The sequence below is a fragment of the Hippopotamus amphibius genome, chromosome 2, assembly GCF_030028045.1.
Source record: "Hippopotamus amphibius kiboko isolate mHipAmp2 chromosome 2, mHipAmp2.hap2, whole genome shotgun sequence".
NCBI lineage: Eukaryota > Metazoa > Chordata > Mammalia > Artiodactyla > Hippopotamidae > Hippopotamus > Hippopotamus amphibius.
Genome location: NC_080187.1, coordinates 180,656,817 through 180,677,575, shown reverse-complemented (window position 1 = coordinate 180,677,575; position 20,759 = coordinate 180,656,817). Strand labels below are relative to the sequence as shown.

At 36.3% G+C, this 20,759-nt stretch overlaps 1 protein-coding gene across 7 annotated transcripts in view; it reads right to left on the bottom strand.

Moving 5' to 3' along the window:
* The window catches only part of CDIN1 (CDAN1 interacting nuclease 1), a 208,197-nt gene that overhangs the window by 150,173 nt on the left and 37,265 nt on the right, over positions 1-20,759 (bottom strand). For 5 of the 7 annotated variants that reach the window (XR_009051591.1, XR_009051590.1, XM_057724901.1 and 2 more), the window contains exons 2-4: positions 9,396-9,441; positions 8,443-8,507; positions 1,623-1,683 (exon numbers count right to left, since the gene is read on the bottom strand). Coding sequence is in view for 5 of the 7 variants with exons in the window: in XM_057724901.1 (XP_057580884.1) it covers positions 1,623-1,683; positions 8,443-8,507; positions 9,396-9,441 (172 nt within the window). In the remaining 2 variants the exon portion in view is untranslated. The remainder of the gene's footprint in view (positions 1-1,622; positions 1,684-8,442; positions 8,508-9,395; positions 9,442-20,759) is intronic. The other 2 variants (XM_057724902.1, XM_057724903.1) reach the window with 1 other exon arrangement.

Genomic DNA, 20,759 nt, shown 5'->3' with positions numbered 1-20,759 from the left:
TTTCCCTAATGCATTAGCAATCTCTCAGAAAGTGCGATTATCCCTGTACTAATCTGCAGCCAAAGGAGAGAAAATAACAATTTATTTTCTTTGGTTAAATATTGCTATATATTCATGGTAAATAACAGGTTTATTGATATAGGAGAAAATGTGTCAGTGGGTTAAAATTTTCCATAGTACCAGAGGATGGAAGTTGAGGTCAGCTAAATAAGCTAAGCTCAACAGAAATATCTGTTAAAAATTCAAATGAATATAAACTGCTACTATATAAAACTTATACCATCTATATCAGCTATAAAGATGGCTACCACATTTGTATCACACTCTTTCTAGATGCTGTATCAAGAATGCTTTTTTTTCATAAAGGACACTTCTTTTTCATAAACAACAATCACTAAATTCTGAATTAGTTATAGCTCAGATACAGCAAGTTGCTAATAGAATCGACTCATAACTAAGTCTGGAGACATTTAAAAACCACCTTACTCTAGAAATTAAAAAAAAAAAGAATAAAATACATGTTTTGCTAGGAGGAGGAGAGAAATCCATTCTATATGTTAACTATCCTATCAGATTGTGTAGACATTGCCTAGACTATTAAAACCTTCTAGTAACTGATAGGTAATTGCTCATTGGCTGACTGTAGTGGTGCACAGCAGACAGAAGCTGTGAGAGAAGCCATCCTTCCTTGCTAATATAACATGGAGAACTTGCTGCTACTGCAACACTTAACGCTCACAGTACTGAGTCATCTTTAATGCAAACACACATTTTCTGCCTTGCTTCTATGTTTTCCATTATAATGCAACACAAAAACAGTGTACATTTCATTCCATCCCTATGAGGTTTGCATAAGCAGTTCCAAGTCAGACTAAATATTGTATTGCTCTTATTATAGTGGATAAATATTTTAAAGTTTAGGAATTAAATATTTTATTTTTTCTGTATGCTCTCTGCAACTATTATGAACTTTTTACAGCTTCTTCATTCATGGGAGGTCTTTAGGGTTTCCTTTTTTAAATGTAAGACTATTACTTGTTTCCCCAAACAGAAGCAGATAAGAGTTAACAGGTAAGCTCAATAAATCACTTCATGCTTGGTGTTAATAAGAACAGTATGCTTCTTCATATAAAGACAGGCTTTTCTAGAAGGCATGTATCTTTTAGTATAATAAAAGTTTGCCAACAGCCACAAAAAAAAATGAGTCAAGTAAATGTTACATCTTTAGGTATACAATTTCTCTCTTCATTTTTATAACAGCATAGATTTTCTTGGCATACATCTCTGTACTTGACACAGGTATTTCTCACACTAAATTAAGACACATCTAAAGAAGAGCATGTCCTGAGCTGTTTGGCTGAAATTTCCCACAAAATAAGAAACCAAGAAGCTGTTTACACAAGTGCTTTAAAAGAAGCAGACTAATTATGTTAACTGATTTATTAATATATGAAGTTCTTGGCCCAATTATTAAAAGTACAAAGGTACCAGGGAGCAATTTAAATGTCTACTGCACCTCAAAAAAATTTTTTTAAGGTTAATTATAATTCTAGGCGAAGCTACTCTAGATAGGCCCCTTAGGATTTATGTAGACTTAAATAAAATAATCACAATAACATTACCTCATTGGCTAGCTCCAGGAGCACTGGGGCAGCTCCATTTTTCCCCACTCCATTCAGATACCTAGACAAGACAAAGCCAAATGGTAGTTCAGTGACAAGAAAAGACCAGCACAGACTTGTCAGCATCCCCTGTGTGTACCCGTTTCTCCCGGGGAAATGCCACACTCAACTCTAGTTAAAGTATGCTACTGTCATAGGAAAGCACTGAAGGGAAAAAAATAACAAAAACAACTCACCTCAAAACCACTGGCAACTAACTAACTGAAGTCGGGGGCAGGAGGTCTGAGCACACAGGCCTCCCTTGTTTTCACCTCCCTAACATGCAAAGTGAACACAGAGGTGACTTTGAAAAGAACTACCCCTATCACCCTGGCTTTATCTATACCACAACCACTTCATGGGAAGGAAATAAGTTTACTCCTGAAAAAAGCATCCATGCAAGCATATCATCTTTTTATTTACTTTTCGTTTATAGGGTTGGTTGATACCTTATTAGGAAAAAAAATGGACAGACTTTTCATCAGTGGGTCAGCACACCTTTAATACGCAATACAAGCCATTGTCTTATCTGCTCTGGGTTTCTGTCATAATCTCCAGCTCTCCTCATCCCCTAACCCTATGAAACAAACAAACAAACAAACAAACAAACACACTCCCCAGATTCATCCCAGACATGGAAGTCAGAGTGATTTTTTTAAGAACAAAAATTTGAACATACCATTCTCCTCCTTAAAACACTTCAAAACCCCACATGAGAGTATATTATAACCACTTAAAAATTCTTATAAGGGTCTTCATAACTGCTTCCTACCTACTCTCTGCAGCCAGCCTCATCTCTAGTCACTGTTCCCCACTCCAACCCTTCACCTGAATAACTCCTGATTCAGCTTGCATGTCACCTTTTTCATCCACCACCAGCCAGGGGTAGGTTCAGTGTCCCTCATGTGCAATCGAGGAACACCCTGTTCATCTCTCCATCACTTAGCCCAGAACACTGCACCTGCTGAGTTACTTGTCCACCTCAAACCCATCCCGACTGTAAGGCGGAAAGCCTCATGAGGGGAGAATATTTTATTCAATTTATTATGCTTAGCATGGTTCTTGGCTTATAATAGGTGATTATATTATAATATTGAATACCTATTTTTCTTTAATAAATGAGTAATAAAATAATTTTAAAAAGCCATTTTCGACAGAAAATAGAATTAAGTATGAACATTTTCTCTGCAGTATACTGTTTGATTGAATAAACTAACGACATCTGTTTGATAGTAAAAATCAAAGTGAACAGATGAGGTCTTCCCTGTAACTGCCAGAAGCAAATACTAAATTAAATTATATTATTTCACAGGTATGCTTATAAAGATGTATGCTTTCCAATAAACAAAGTGGAATAAAATCAAATTATTTCAGTTGGGGAAAGTCTCTGGATCATTATAACTTCAAAGTAATTCTAATAAATCCACTTTCATCTATTGGCCCTTTCTTGAATAAATTGTTTAGGAATCTAACGGAGAAATAAGTATTTTCATTTTGGGAGCAAGGGAAAAACAAAACAAAAATAAAAACAAACAAGGCAAGTGTGATTTACAGAAGATCCCTGGGAAATAGGTCAGCGAAGACCTTCACGTCAACCGACAGAATTTCCATTGCACTGATAGGCCTGCTCAAGGAATAACCAATCAGTTCCGTCAAGTCGGGGCAACGAACCAGAGTGCACATTCATTAAGCATTCCAAGTCTGGGTCAGGGTATTTAAGCCTATACTGATAACAGAATATCTTTACAGCTCTCTACTTAACATTCATCTATCCCACACACATTTTTGAGAGTTAACTAGTTGTCAGGCCTTATTCCAGGTTCCAAAGAAGCGCCAGGGTACAAAACTTCTTTGGTTCCTGCCATCCCAGAGATTATATCACAGTGGAGAGACAGAGAAGAAAAAGAGAAATAAATATATAAAATAATGACATATGCTACAATATAATATAAATTAGATGAGTTGGTCAGGAAGCCCCTCTCTAAGGAAGTGACACTGCAATAGAAGTCCACAAGAAGGAAAGCAGCAAGCCATGAGAGGAAGAACATTCCCAGCAAGAGAACAAACAGTCAGTGCAAATATGAGGAATGTGCCCAGGCTGTCTGAGGACGGGGAAAGGCTCTAGCGTGACCAGAGCAGAACCTCTTCTCAGGGGCTGATTTGGAAACAATGAAAGAGAACAGCTAGACCCCAGATCACTGCCTGTGACAAAAAAATGTCATTTTGTGTCCAAGTTATATGGTTTCATATAAATGCTGCATCAACCACTATCCTGGTAATGACCAACAGAACACTTCTATTAAGCTTAAAGAAAACAGGAGTTGGTCAAACACTAACCCCATATCTATACAGTCTATATAATATTTGAAGCATGTTCATACTTAATACAGTGGCAATTCCTAATTATGCGCTTGATTATGCTTCCTAGTTGGTCATACAAAGAAACCAAGCCCCAGAGTACTGATGAAACCCACCTGGGCTCCCCTGGCTGGTAAGCAATAAATCTCGGAAATGGACTGCTGATCTCCCAAAGCCTACTGAGGTGTCCTCACGTGTTGACAAGGGTAGACCTGCTTCTAAATGTATTTATTCCCCACTATGTTTACCAGTTGTACTTTATAACACCTCAGAAGTGCCAGGGAAAAGAAATTAAGTTACAATTAATCTGAAGTTACATTTGTCCTTTCTGGGAACTTTGTCTCCCATATCAAGTGACAGATCAGGTTTACTCCATTTTTTAGACATGCAATCAAAGGAGCAGGATAATTACAGAGAATATTCAGTAAGGACATAATCAGAAATTCCTAATGATACCCTTCTCTCCATCCTCAAAGCATCTTGTGCAAACTTACAACATAGACTATTCACACCACTATAATGGGTTGTTTCTCCCTCTTTGGGGTAGAGCTACACAAATCAGTGTTGAAACTTCATCCAACAGGTCCTTAGCAAAGATCTGAATTGTAACTGGGATATAAAGATGTAACACTGAATACTACATTAAAGTGACCTGGGCTACCTTCCTGATGCCTATTTGCAAATTGAAATTACTTTACATAAGCTATATGACATCTTCCAACTTTGCCACAGGAGGACTAACAAATGTGTATCTTGTGGGTGAAACCATCCTTAAAAGATCTTCACAGAAGGTCCATTTTATGACTTTTTTGAGTGTGAAAGATCTATTAGCATCTAAGATTAAAAATAATATGTATTGATTTTAAATATAAGGCAAAGTTATTTAATCTTTGATATTTTTATAGCAACTATAATGGTAAAACCTCAAATACCTACCAAAATTCTTCACTAAGCTTACATCTGAATACCACCTCTGTGGATTCTATACCACAAATCTCTGGAACCCATCTCCATGTACGCAGCTACTTTCCCACTAAACAGAGCAGCTGAGGACAGGTATAGTAGTGGTTTTTATACTTGGTTCCTAGCATAGGAGCTGGGACACAGTGAATGCTAATTAAACAAAAAAGTGGTTCAAATTTTCAGAAACTATTTGTATCATGTCAATAACAACTGCACTACCTTTTTTCCATGTGAGCATCTGAATAAAATCCAATTGGTCTGATTCTCCAAAGCTAATAAAGCTGGCCCCTCAGACAGTGTGTGTTGAGAGAAGGGAGGAGATGAGAGACAGTATTTCTAAACTTTGCTACTGATGCTACTCGCAAACCTGACCAATGTGTGTGCGTGTGTGTGTGTGTGTGCATATATGCCCGTGTGCACTGATTTAGATAAATCTAAATAAATTTTACCAAGTATGTTTCCTGTTTAGAAATAAAATGCCATTAGTACAGTGGGAAAGAATAGAGAGCTGTTTTCAACATAAACACTCAAGCTGTGTCTACACACGCATAACATGAAGAGCTGAGGAAATTTCCTCAGTAATTTGAAAGCTTAGGAAAAACATTTTCTACCATTGTTTGGATACTCTGAAGTTTCAGTTAACCATGATGGAATCAGATTGTGGATTATATGGTCCTAAATACAGACTTCAAATTCTGCATTGAGATCATCTCAATACTAGCAAGAATACAGAGACACAGGAATTCTCTGATATTGCTAGTAGAAATATAAGCATTACGATCTTTCTAGACGGTAACATATAACTTGACAACATATAATAAAATCTTTAAATGCTCATTGTTTGCACCAGTACTTCCATCTACAGAAATATTAAGAAACTAATCCAAATGCAAAGATTTATGTACCAAAATATGTATCATAGTATTATTTCAGAATACCAATATTCATGTTTCTAAAACATATGTTCAACAGAGGAATAATTCAGTAAATTATGATACTTTCACATGATGAAGTAATACAATCAAAATGTTTACAAAAAAGCTTTCATCAAAATCATATTATGTCATACACATTTTTCCAAGTATAAAGTTCAGAATTCACAGTTGCATATATAGTGTGACCTCATCTACGTAAAATGGATTAACAAAAGACTGGGATGTAAAATACCAGTGATTACCTATGGGTGCCACAATTATGGGCCATCCATTCATTTCTCTTTTATACCATTACAAATGTGCTTAATTTTCACAATAGACAAGTATTACTTTGATAAAAGAAAAAAAAGAACTTGAGATTGTCAAACTGCTTAAGTATGTTTTAATATAAGTTTGCCTTTATTCTAATCAGCTGAAAAACAAAAACCTTTTAGGCCAATTTACCACAGAGAATACAGGGACATTCAACCTGAACATTTGGAACAAGAGGGCTGTGAGGTCAAATCATCTGAAAGGTAACAACACAGCCCATCTCCAAGCACAAAGTGCAGGGCAGAAAAGTCAGGAACTGGGATGGTAAAGTAAGAAATTAGTCAGACTGCTTTCCTATTAGTCTGTCCATTACAGCCTAACTTCAAGTTTTTGTTTCAAATGTTGTGACTCCTCGGGATAACTGAGATTCTCACATTTAACTAAATTTAAAGAAATACAAATATGTCTCTCTATTTTCATTACTACCCACTCGACTGTCCATGGAGTAAAAATACTTAAAGGAAATATTTTTGTTTCTGGCCTAAACTATCCAGATAACCCAAATCAAGTATGTTCATACCTCAGAAATCAAATATACTTTTATATATAACTAAAATTTTTTTAAAGTAGCATTTAGAGACCTTAGAAATCATCTAATTAGAATGGCCTTTTTGTGATGAAAAAAATGATTATTAGAGGGCAGCCTCGTGGCCTGTTAGCAGATCTGCAAATTTCTAGAAAATGCTTTATTTTCCTTTGCTGATGTTAACAGGGCCTTTAAATCTGGAACAGAACCATACTTTTACAGGAAAGCCTAAGACTATAAACTTTATAAACAAGAATGTATTTTTTGACGTGTACCACTTTTCAGTCTTTGCGTAGAGAGTGGTTGCCAAAGCAGTTCTCGGCTTCACAGCACTTCATGGGCCTTTCTCAATTTTATATGTATGATTTAGGTGACGACGTTAATTTAATGTTAATTTCACTGAGGAGATTATGACTTTTAAATAAATCAATCCAAACTTTACAAAGACTTCTTAGCAACTCTCCTAGACATAAAAATGTGTGTGCGTGTGTGTGCGTGTGCATATGTGCACGTGTGTGCGTGCGCATGCATGTGTGTGTGTGCACGTGCATGTGGGCACGTGTGTGTGGTGTGTATGCATGTATATTTCTTTAACAGACACTTGTACTCAAAACAGAACATATCTTTTACCGCATAATGGCACAGTGAATACTTTTTTTGAAATCTAACTTCGATAACCTTCCAATAAAGACTTCTCAATTCTTAAAGAAATGACTTTACAGAAACACAATACCAATATTTTATCTGTATGTTCATTTAATTCACAGAATTTTCGTGCATAAAAATCATTCTTCTAAAATCAGTGGTGTCACTCTCACCACAGGAAGATTGCTCTGTCAATCTTAAGTGTAATAATTTAAGAGCATATTTCAAACAGTTTTCCATTCCAATATGCCCTTAAAATATTTAAGAAAGCAACCAACAGTTTCTAATGTAAACCATAACCACTAACCAGTATATATTACTCACTCACATTACAAGGACAAAAAATTTTTAATTTTTAAAAAAAGGAGCTATTTTAAAGATTCTTTTTGTTTCAGAACAAGAGGTTGGGAACTAAAATAAATTAGGCTTAAATTAAAATATCTCCTGAACACCATGTTACTGATTCAATACTCAAGACTTTTCTTTTAAAAGATAAACCCCTCTTAAAATCTGACAGTTGTACATTATTATATATCTCCATATGGCCTTACTTGATATATATCTTCTTTTGCCTTTCTAAAATGGCTAACCCAATACTGACAATGCAAAATACAGCTCTACCAAAATTTAATCTTATTTTCTAATATACTTTTTAACTTGCTGATTTAAATAAGAAATAAAAATTGGTTTCAGAACTTTCACATATACATGTATTAGATATACATATGCATGAGCATCTAGTCAAGATATGCACTTACTATCACTTTCAAGCATCCAACTGAGATTTTCTAATATTGCAACAATTTCTTACATAGTAACGATTTCATACACATGTAAAATAATACTCACCATATTCTTTAAATCTATATAACAGAGTATTTGAGAAATTAAAAAAAAATATACTTGAAGTCAAGTAACAGACTTAAAACAAGATGCCTTGGAATGTTATATAGAAAATCAATTTATTAATCTAATTTATTCATAATTATTATTACAATTAATAGGTATTATGATACCCTCTAGTGGGGCAGGCAAGTCATACCTCTGATAATAACTTTCAATCGCTTCCGAAGTATGATGTTTGGCATGTGTTCTCTTAATGTGTTTCTGAAACAAATAAAAAAGGTCTTTATGTTGTGTCACAGATCAGGTTCAAGAACAAAAATGACATATGTCTTGATCCCAATGTCTAACATAAAGAGCAAACCGAATAATAGTTTGGGGATTTGGGTGGTTGTAGATTTTTTCCCCTTCTATTCCATGAACCTATGCATTTTAATCTCTATTGCATGGCTGGGATGTCTCCAGACTGTACCACAAGGTACAGTATATATGTAAAAGCCAACAGGGTCATCGTAATTGAATCTAAATAAGTTTGCTTAGGGTTGTACAGGGCAAAGAAAAACTTGCTCCCTCTTTCAACCTTTGTATTAATTTTCCTTCAATTCAATTCCATCTAAGTCCTCTGCACTCTAGTTTTACAATCCAATTGCCATTTTTAACCAGGAAGAACATTGCTTAAAAACAACTTATTTGAACACTACAAAAAGTAATTCCATAGAGACTTGCCACTTGACTGACACCTGTCATCTCATGATAAATGACTCCATTTTCTGCCTCTCTTGCCTTCTGCCACTCCAGCAATGGTCATTTATCATCATCTCTGTCAGCAATGGAAAGCGGCACTGACAGTGCAAGTCAGCAAACATTTAGCACATGGAACCACGCAACATGGGGAAATTATTATTGTCAGAATAATAATGGTTTAGCATAATTTATTACAGGTCCACCAAATAAGCAAAGGCTAGATGTTATTAGACAGATGGATGGGTAGGCTTGGCAGGCCTCCACTGAGACGCAGGCGGTGCTTGATGTGGAAAGGAGAACATCCTCCAACCCAATCAGAGAGCTGGCAGTTCAATTACAAAGAAATAAAGGGACATTCATCATTCAATTAGGCACCTGTCAACCCTCACAAAGGAGAAAACTTCTAACCTGGTACTCCTGGGAGAAGATGCTCAGCAGAGTGGCCTGCGATTGACTGGAACAAATAAAAGAAGGACAAAGTTAATTACTGGAGTGCACGGCAAAGAAACAAAAGAGAAAGGAGCTTCAAAGGTAGGCCTGCTGCCCTGTAATCTAACAGAACATGAAAACAAGTGTGGAAAAGTTGTTCCAGATGAACACCTCAAACAAAGGCTTCCTGCTGCTAGGTCAAGGAGACAGAAAAAGGGAAAGGGGAAAGTATGGATGGGCTCAAAGCAAACTATCACATGATTTGGATTTTCTTACTTCAGGATGATTATAAATCATATCTGTAGCATGCAGGTATGTTAAAGGGACCAAAGACGGCAAGGTTGATTCCCATCGATAAATGATAGAGTTAAATCCCATAAACAAGAGAAAACATGCAGTTCATTCGCTGGCAACATTCTGAAATTTATTTTGTTAGCAGGTAGGTATCCTCTTCTGCAGCTCTCTCAGATTCAAGGGGGGAAAGCTCTGCTCTTCACTAGAAGTAGCACAGAGACCACTGGAATCTTCCCACCGATACTGGCCTGCTTTGAAAATAGAAGCTTTCACAGCAGGAAGCTGAGGTCCTTGAGGAGGACATCATTCCCTAAGACTGCCATAAGCCTTATTCATCTAAGACTCCACACAATGCCAAACACCTGGCAATGAAGCAACCTGGAAAACATTCTTCCCAAGTGGGAATTTTCCTCTCACAACGGTTAACATTTAGAAATGAAACAGCATTTTTTTTCTCTAAAAGGCAATCAATAGCCCACTGCTATTCTTTCTGATTGCCCTCTGTAGATACAGCTGCCTTATCATATCTTAAAAACAATTAATTATTTCTGATATCTTTTCCTACTAAATGCTTTCCGAACAAATTACAGTATTAATAATTCGACTTTTACGGTACATGAAAGCACTGTGAATAATTAAAATTTTTCTATTCATGAATGAAACCGCTTAAGCTCATCACAGGTAATTTGGAGAGTATGAAATAAAAACAATGACACCATATTTCTTTATTCACTGTCAGTACTGTCATCTCTTGCATATCATTATAGATCTGGCTTCTAAACCCTTTCCACTCTTATCAGATTACAAAATAATATTTTAAAAAGCACCATAAATGTTTATCAAGGAAAACCAATAATTACTAAAGGACTGTTTTAATAACTCGAAAGTACTGAGAAATGATTGAATAAAATTATAAATCCACTACAGTCCAATTTTTTCCATGTCTCTTTAAAAATGGAAGTCACCTTTGAAAGAGCCAGTTTTATGTATAAAATCTTCCTATTATGTCTGGCATGCCTGAGCTTCACATGCAAATCACATACCCTAGTAGGGTTGCTGACAACCATCTCCTGAAAAAAAAATGGCAAAATTAAGCCCAAATCTTTATAAACTACTGAATAAGTCACTCTGTGGGATATTTATGTACAATAAATAGAGCCCTCCTCATTGCACAGCAAAATATATTGATGTTAACCCATTAATGGAAGGCAGGATGTCAGTGTCTCCGTGTCAAATAGTATGATGGAAATAAATGTGCACGCAATGGGCAAGTCAGGGACCAATGACTAATGAGGAGGAAACTAAGCTGAATAAAATCAAAGGATAATTGTAAACGCCCAGAAAGGGAGGACTAGCAGACAGCTGGAGGAAGAAGCCCGAGAATACACAGTTCCAAGGGAGAAGCTGGTCAAGAGCTGAGAGTGCTGTAAAAACTAAGGACGAGATAACGTCTGCAACAAGGAAACTGTCCTTGAACAGCTTAGAATTTAATTCAGCTAAAACCGTGGGCCGTGGCCTGTTTTCTCAGCAGCCAAGATGCCTAGAGAGAAAATTTCAGCTTACACTGAGGGCAGAACCTGGCTGGAACTAAAAAGAGAAAATGACTTACCATCGTAAAACAGAAAGACAGATCTGGGTCCAAAATGCTTTGGGTTTGGCTGACTAGACAAAGCTGTAGAGAACTAACTGATCTCTGCTGGACAGCATATCAGTCAAGTTTCTCTTCCCCTGTGTGCTGAGCTTATAGAATAAAGAGCAGGAAAGTAATTTTGGTGCAACTAAGACACTGACTCCAGTGTGTGTTATTTGTCACTCTCTTCTAATGTGTGGATTCTGAGAAGGGATCCCAAGGAGAAAGACTGGCGAGTAGAAAAATCATGATCTCAAGGGTCTAGCTCCAAAGAACTCACCTCCTCTACCTGTCTCCCACTGATGCTTCCCCTACTGCTTGATTTGATTGGCAAGAGCCACAGAAGTTATGGTTTAAATTCAACATTCCCCAGGTTCACAAAGAATATGGTTTCTGGCTAAAGAGGAAGAGAGGAGAAGATTCCGTGTAACTAAAAGGCTAATCTTAAACATCGCAGTCAGTCTGTCAGCAGTTTTCACGGAGCATCTACAATGTCCTGAGGTCATGGGTATGGGAAAATATGCCTCCAAAATAAAAACATTAAAGCGGACAGGAACTGACTTAGAGGAAACTTTTGACATAGACATGCAAAAAAGCAAAAATTAGAACACTGTCAAGTACTCACACAGTTTTTAGGGATCTAGTAAAGTAAATCATACCTTGAACCCTCACATATTTCAAGACTGTCTTGGCTTTGGAACATATACATGTCACTTCACATATATGTATTTTCCATTTACGTATCCAAAAATGTAGTCACTTAATTTGCACAAATAGCCAAAGATCATTTTGTGTTTTTTTCCCATGCTACCTTCCCATATTAAGCTCCTCACCCTGCAGGTGTCTGAGAAAAGAAGAGCATGTGAGTGGACTCCTACACTGGCTACGTAAAGCATCGTCTGAGTTGTGTGAAAAATGGCTTTATGGGGCGGCAGGTGTCAGTCACGTTGCAGCAATGGGGAAACAAGCGTGAGGACAAAGCCAACACACTGAGGATGGTGCGACAGTAGGTGGAAAGAGCTTGGGTCCTTGGGGACACTGTTGAGCTGCTCAAGACCATGAACTGAAGTGACTACCTTCCATACTTCTTTTGAGTAATAACACATGTCCAATCTTGGAAGGGACGGAGGGAGGGAAGGAGAAAGGGAGGGAGGGAGGGAGGGAGGAAGGAAAGGTTTCTATTTTCTATGTGCCCAGGAAGTAGGAGACACGATGCAGGGAGGGCTCGGAGACCGGGTGCTCTATCACGACGGCATCTGTACAGGATGCAATACTTGGAGGGGCTGTCCATTTTTATGCTTTTTAATTCTCTTCCTAGCTGGTAGCTACTATATTTGGCTCCCTTAAAATTGTTCCTCTGTCTGTCACTGTGTCACTAAACTGATGTGCCTAGAGATCATAAATTGCTATGTGTGAAGGACTTTTCCATACAGATTTTAAACATTGATGGGGTACTGTGTACCCTCATTTTATACTGCATTCAAGACTTCAAATGCTAGGTATATAAACAGGCAACAGACCAGTGCCCCATACAGTATTAACTCAACGTGTCTCCAGACCCACCCAGCTAAGATACTTGGTAACCTGAAGGATATTAGAGAAAACGATCATCAGGGGGTCGAATGGGTGCAGCAAAGACTAAGAGCAGAACGTCACATAGACTTAGCTGCAATGCAACATTCATGCAAGGGTGAAGTCTTGACATCCCCAGGTGGAGACTTAAAGCAAGTAGAACCTTAAGAAAGAAGATACTACACATTATATTTTAAGTTCTTCCTCTTTTCACGTGCCCAACTTCTGAAAAAGACCATAAATAAATGTTTTTATTTAACTTTCAAGCTCCTTTTGCTATAGAATCTAGGATGCGTCAATGTCTACACTCTAATGGGCTTGACATCCTCTGAACAAAATGAATATTATTTCTGGAACTCGGGAAGCAGTAAACCAACCTAAGGAAGATAAAGCAAGATACTCTTACAAAGCATCAGGCCTGCAGACCTCACAAGGTACCATCTCTCTAAACCCGTGAAAGAACACAGCAAAACACTGACTGTATGGAGTCAGTGACTCAAAGTACTAGTCAAGGAAGGTTTCCTATAAAAGCTATGCACTTCCCTCCTTCACCCCCTCCCACACCCCGACGTACAAACTTGAAACAGAGCCTTTTTTCCCCTGTAAAATCCAAATGGAATTCAATAAGACACCAAGACTTGGTACAACAGTACGACTAACTTTGCTTTTTTTTTTTTTTTTTTTTAAGGAAAATAACATGCAGTGTAAAGAGTCATGAGAGGTTACTGGTACTCTGAGAAATTACTGGGAGAAAAAAGTAAAAAATACATAAACTAAATTGAAGAAAGAGAGAAAAATGTATCTATCACACCCCAGCCCCGCGCCCCCCCCCCCCCCCCCGCATTTCTTCTTTCTAATTTCCAACTTCATATTAAGGATATAGACTACATGTGATGCCTAACAGTAGCAAATATTCCCACACATGACTATAGAGATGGCACCATTAAGCTCAGAAGTAATCAACTACCACAAAAAATTCTTACAAGTTACACTTGTGTTTTATATATACAAAAAAGTGGTTACTGTCCCAGGTACTTAACTGATTTTGCTGATAAACTGAAGTCACATCCAAAAAGCTCGATCTACAGCCAAAGCTAAGAGTTATATGAACACCTACTTTATGCTACACACTATACTGTACCCTTTATTTTACCCTCATAGCAATGCTCTGAGGTAGATAATATTATTGTCCTTATTTTAAAGATGGGAAATGGAGGAAGAGAAGTTAAGGAAAGTATGCAATTAAAGAACCAGGTAAATGGTAGAACTGGAAATCAAAAATCCAGGTCCAATTCCAGAACCCAAGCCCTTCATCCCCAGGCTAACCTGCCTTTCTAATGTGTGCTAATACCCATTGCTTAAGGTTAAGCATTTACATGTTACATTACACTGCAAACAATCCTGAAAGGTGGGCATTATTGCTTTTTTGATAGAAAACTGAAGCCACAGGAGGTCAAGAGTTTTGATCAAATTCCATGGCTTCAGACAATACTCCCTTTTAAAAAAATCTCAAATTGCACTTTTCCTTTAATTAACTACATAAAAAAAAAAGATCCTACAGGAAACAGTCAGGATTAAAAAATTGTTGGGTAATTTCCGTTATTCTTCCTGCAGCTAAGGATTTTGTTAACAACCACACCATTGCATGAGGTGTCTCTATGTGACTGCAAATGTATCTTTTGCTCAAATGCTATTTGCTACATACAAAGCAGCTTCAAATCCTTCCCTGAAAAGCACAGGTATAAAACCAATCAATCTTCTCTACAGAGGACAGCACTCTCCATAGGTGTTAATTTCACTGTATACTATTTAACGAAGTTTCCTAGTTATAAAATAGTACATATTCTGTGTAAAATCCACAGATGTCCATCTGTATTCCTGTGTTTTTCACTCTGTGTCTTGGTGTGTGTCTAGACACCAAAACAAAATTTCAAAGTGTGTTTTAAAAATATTTTTTGTAACATACCTTCATTACATAAGATATTAGCATTTATCCATGCCATAACACATTAATCTTTTAAAGTTATTTTTACTGTGAATAAGACAAAACCATGAAACCACTTAGGCCACCAAATAGAACACTGCTGGCCCCCAAAAGGCACTGTATTTGATCACCACCCTTTCCCTCACGCAGGTCACTCTTTATCTTCATCACTTGCTTTTCTTTGTAGTTTCACCACCCAAATATGTACCCCTAAATTCTAAATTTTGCCTGTGCATAAGCTTTATTTTAATGGAACCACACAATGTACGTTCTTTTGTATCTGTCTTCTTTCACTCAATAATATGTCTGTGTGGGTCACGCCTGTTAATTTAAGTGCAGTTAATCCATTTTCATTGCTGTATAGTAAACATACTCCACATTTAGCTATCCTATCAGTGAACATTGGTACTATTTCCAGTCTTTTGCAATGAGAATAAAGCTGCTATGAACACTCCTGCATATGCTTCCTGGTGCATATGTGTACACATTTCTGATGGGTATAAATGTAGAGGTGGAATTCTGGGTCATCTGACATGCAAATCTCTAGCTCTAGTAGATACTGTCAAAAATTTTTTCAAAGTGCTTGTAACAATTTTAAACTCCCAACACTAAAGGAGAGTTCCCACTGCTATACATCCTTGTCACACATTCTAGTTAATGGCTTGTATTTCCATTTTCGTTCTGGTGTCTTTTGAAGTGCTAAAACTTTAAATTTTGAAGTCCAATGCAGTAATTCTTTAATTTTATTATTGGTACTTTTTTGTGTGTCTTGTGTATTTTTTCTAAGATATCTTTGCTACTTATAGTCATGAAGATAATTTTGTATATTTTCTTTTATAAACTTAAAAATGTTAGCTTTTACATTTAGGCCTATGATCTACCTTGAATTAATTTTGTGCATTGAGATAGGAGTCGTGTTTTGTTTTTGTTATTTTTGTACATATATCCAATTGGTCACACACCATTTACCCACTGAATTATCTTGTTGCCTTTGAGGAAACCAAGTATCTGAGGGTCTATTCTGGGACTCTCTAATCTGTTCCACTGATTTGTAAGTCTATCTTTGCACAGATACCACACTGACAGGTTTAAGTCTATCATCTTACTGAATGCTAATTTTCTTAATCACTATACATTCCTTTTCCCTCCTTTTTTGTATTCTTTTAAACTGATTTAGTACTTATTCTTCTTTATTTTTCCCCTGGCAACTTGGAAGGTATATACTCTTATACTATTAATGATCATCCCACATAAATGCATGCCCCCTTGAAGATTAATTGTTGCCTGAAAAATACAAAAACTTTACAACACTATCTATATTTCTCCCCATCTGACACATAGGATATTACTGACATTGTTTTAATTCTACATATACCTTAAAATTCATAAGCCATTGCTGCTGTTTCATACAGTTTCTATTCATTTTGATATATCTGCATAGGAACCATTTCATTGCCCTTCCTTCCTTTTCTACTCTTTCATCTGGAATAACTTTCTTTTAATAATTCCATCAGTGCAGAGGGTGATGTGAAATTTCAGCTCTTTTCAATGATAATGTGCCTTATTTCTCTACCCGGTTTTAAGATTTTTTTTTTTTAACTTCAGTTATTAGGAGTTTTAACTCTGGTATTTAGGAAACTCCTGCTTACAGTTTGTTGGACTTCTTTGTTGTGACTGGACACATTTCAACATTTTGAATATTCTCAACAACTATTTCTTCAAACTTGTTTTAACACTCTCTCTCTCCTGCCCAAGACTCCAAATAAGTGTATATTAGCCCTCCCTACTATATCCTCCATCTCTTAATCTCTCTTCATATTTTACATCTTTTTGTTATTCTTTGTTATTCTGTGTTACAGTCTAGGTATTTTCTTCTCATCTATCTTCCAGTTCACTGAATCTCTCTTCAGTAATGTCTAACTTGCTATTAAATACATCCATTGAGCTAAATCCATCCAATTTCAACTACTGTACTTGTCGCTTGTAGATCTTCTATTTGATTCTTTTTTCAAATAAGTTCCCTGCAGAGTTTCAATCATCTTTTCTAACATCTTGAATAAACTACAATTATAAAAAATTTTGTTTAGTAGTTCCAATAACCAGAGCCCCTTTAAGTCTATTTCTACAGTTTCCACTGGTTCCCATTTATGGTGTCATGCCTCTTTATGTGACTGAGTACCTCCCATTATGTGCCATACTACTTGAAAAACTGGTTTATAAATAATTTGAATATGAAAACAGTTAACTTTCTCCAGAGAGGATTCTGATTTGATTCTGGGGGAGAGTACCAGGAGTCCAGGATCACCTTAGTCCAATTTCAGGTATTAAATTTTTAGGCCAATGAGGTAAACTTGAAGGTAAAATAATGTAGAGCTGTTTTACTTTCAGTACGCATTAACTCCTAGGGTATACCCCTTTAGAGTCCCACCTCAAAGCTTGGGACATTTGCAACAGTTCCCACCTTTGGTGGACCCTTATCTCTAAACTTTGTCCTCCAGCTCTATAAAGCTGTCAAAGGTTCTGTTCAGGACTTGGCTACACTATATCTGCTGAAAAGGGAATTAAATTAGAATTCAATGATTAAAAAGTTAGTCCCCTCAAACCCTTATTTTCAAAAATTAATGTGTTACTAACTAACCAATAGATTAAAGAGGAAATCACAATGGAAATAACAAAAATACATAAAATTGAGCAATGGCAGCAGTGTGTGTCAAAAGTTGTGGGAAATGTATTGCATTAATTGGATATAAGGGGAAAAAAAAGAAACTGATTTTATTCTAGGAGGTTCTAGCAAACAAGATCGCAGCAAACAAAATAGTAAGAGAAATAAGAGAATCATAAAAGGAAGAAACAAATAAAATCCTCCCTATTTGAAGATGAGAAGGCTTAGAAAACAACAAGAGAATCTATAAACAAAGGTTTTAAACACTAATAAGAGATCTCAGAAAAGTAACTGGATATAAGATTAAAATAAAAAAAGAAATAGAATTATTATAAAACAGTAATACTAAATTAGAAAATGGAATTAAAAAAATGGACCTCATTCACAATAATAAAAAATCATAAAGTTTTTTATACATATATATTTAACAAAAATATGTAAAACCTTTGAAGACAGTTATAAAACATTACTGAAGAGCATAAAGGAGTTCCTGACTGAATGAGGAGATATCTTTACAAAGAAAGTATCATGGGTAAAAAGATAGTATTAATTAAACTGTCAATTCTCTACATATTAATCTAAGATTTTAATTAAAATCCAACCAAATTCACAACAGTTTTCTGGTAGAATGTGATAAATTTATATTAAAATCTATGAAGAAGAATCATGTCAGAAATAGTTAATAAAGTCTGAAAAGCAAAAACAAAGTGATATCTTACTCTACCAGATAACATGGGTACATTTCAAAAGTAGAGTATTTACCAAAAAAAAAAAAAAAAGCATGCTACAGAATTATACACACATTTGTTACTATTTATATAAAATATACAAACAGCAAAATATAATTACCTTTTTTGTTCATGACATTTATGAATATAGTAAAAGAAATATATGAGGCCAATAAACACTAAACTCAAGACAATAGTCACCTGAGATGAAGGAGAAGAGGAAAAGAATTGAAGAGTCCTTTTTAAAAATAAAAATAAATTTTTTTTTTTTTTTTCCCCAGAACCAAAGGCAACCACTTTACTGAGGGGGCACAGTCCCTGAATAGAAGCAATCACAGATAGGGTTTACAAATGACTCCTGGCCCCTCTTGGTCAGAAGAAAGGAAAGATCTGTGAGGCTGTCTCTACATTTATAGCTGGAACTACTTCCCAGTTCTTCTTCTTTTTTTTTTTCTGTTATAATTCACTTCTTTTTTTAAAAAAAATAAAAATAAAAATTTTTTAAATAAAAAAAGATAAAAAATAAAAATCTGAAAGTGAAAAACCTGTAGATAGTGTCAGGATATTTCATTTCTGTAAAAGTAAAAAGCATCTGAAGCAAATATAAACAAAGGTAAATTCAAAGAGTTCATTACACTATTCTCTATTCTATGTGTGCTATATTTCATAATAAAATTAAACAGTAGGAGAAGAAAAATGGAAAGAATTGAAAAGGACCTGGATAAATTGACCTAAGATTTTTTTCTGCTCTAAGTCCCTCCCTATTCTAAATGTTCTGATTTAATTAGAGGGTTATTAAGCACCTATATCTCTTTCCTTTGTAATTAAATTTGGGTTTTAACTTTTTAGAACAAGCCATAAAATAAATCAGGTAGAGAATAAGCAGCCTGGGTGAAAGACACTTAATTTTGCTTCCAAGACTAGACATCGGGTCATTTTTCTCTAAAGCAATCCCAATAACTTCAACACAATATAATAGAGACATTTGTAAGAAACATTTAGCAATTCTTTCTTCCTATAATGATTTATTCTTAGTTCATTCATTAATAAGACAGATAAAACTGCATTATTAGAAATCCTTAGGTTGTTTGCAGAAATTTTATTATGATTGTCAAAAAGAGTAAGAGAGCAAGAAAAAGTTAGCAGATAATGATAGTCTGATAACAACAGCCTGTAATGTAAAGATATTTATAACACTTCCTGTGTTAGTTAAAATTCAACTTTCTTCCACCTCTGCATGGAGTATTAGCTAGTGTATTTCCTCTCCTCTGGCTATTCTTCATTTACTTCTGAGCATGCTTCTGTCTTCCTAACCCACAACCTGCCTAACCCTGCAAACTATTGTCCACTGTTTCTCTTCGCTACCAAATGTCTTTGTCTAGGAGGTCTTTGGTTCAGTGAATCCTATTCAGCCTCCACCCAACAGCAGTCTCACTTCTGCCCTCACTCCTTAACTGACACAAAGGTACACAGAGACTTCCTCACCACCAAACCCCAAGGACATATGTCTTACCTTAGCCGACCTCACTGCAATATTTTTCACCTTTGACTACCTTCCCTTTCTTAAAAATGTTTCCTGCTATGAATTCCAGGAAACTATTTTCTAAAACCTCTCCTCCTCCCCTGCTAACCACCCATCTTCTCTCCCTCTGCCTGCTTATCCTCTTCCCTGGGGTTTCCTGGTGGGGTCTCCTCGACCCTCTTTCTCTCTTCACTATACTTGCTCATGTGGGTGACAGCACACCCTGCTGTGTTCCCAGTAACTGCTGCTGTACTTTCCAAACATACATATGTATGTTTCCAGCCTCCACCCCTATTCAGAATCACGTTCTCAATTTTATAGCTCCTTATGGGATAGCTCCCCTATTTGGTGCATGCGTCTTAAAGTCAAATTTACCACCATCCTCCTTCCCCACAAATGTGTTTTGTACCCAACCTCTCTTAAGTTGATTATTCCCATAAAGGCAGATACCTGGACTAGAAATCCCTGGGTCATTCTTGGTTCTTCCCTCTCCCTCACACCTGAGACACCTAAGGAATCACCAAGTCCCCTTGATTCTACCACCAACATTTTTCTCCCCTAAATGCCTAAATAGCTTCCTGATTCATTTCCCTGGTTTCCTATCTCTAAGCCCTTTAATCCAACTTCCAACTCACCAATAATGCTTCTAAAATACACATCTGATGATGTACCCTCTTGGCTTGAAAATCCCAGGAGGTGTCAACTACCTATAGAATGAAGTTCAAACTCATTAGCAAGGCACTTGAGACCTTTCTCACCCTGGCATTAGGCCCCTTCTTTTTAGCTTCCCACAATGCTTTCCCACCTTCAATCATCCAAGAAATTTATACTTTAATCTCACCACATCGCCATAAATTACCATCTTCTTTCTGGAGTCTAGAATGTTCTTTGAATCTCATTCTATTTGGAGAACTTCTACTCTTTAGAGCAATAACTGGACTCAGGACACTC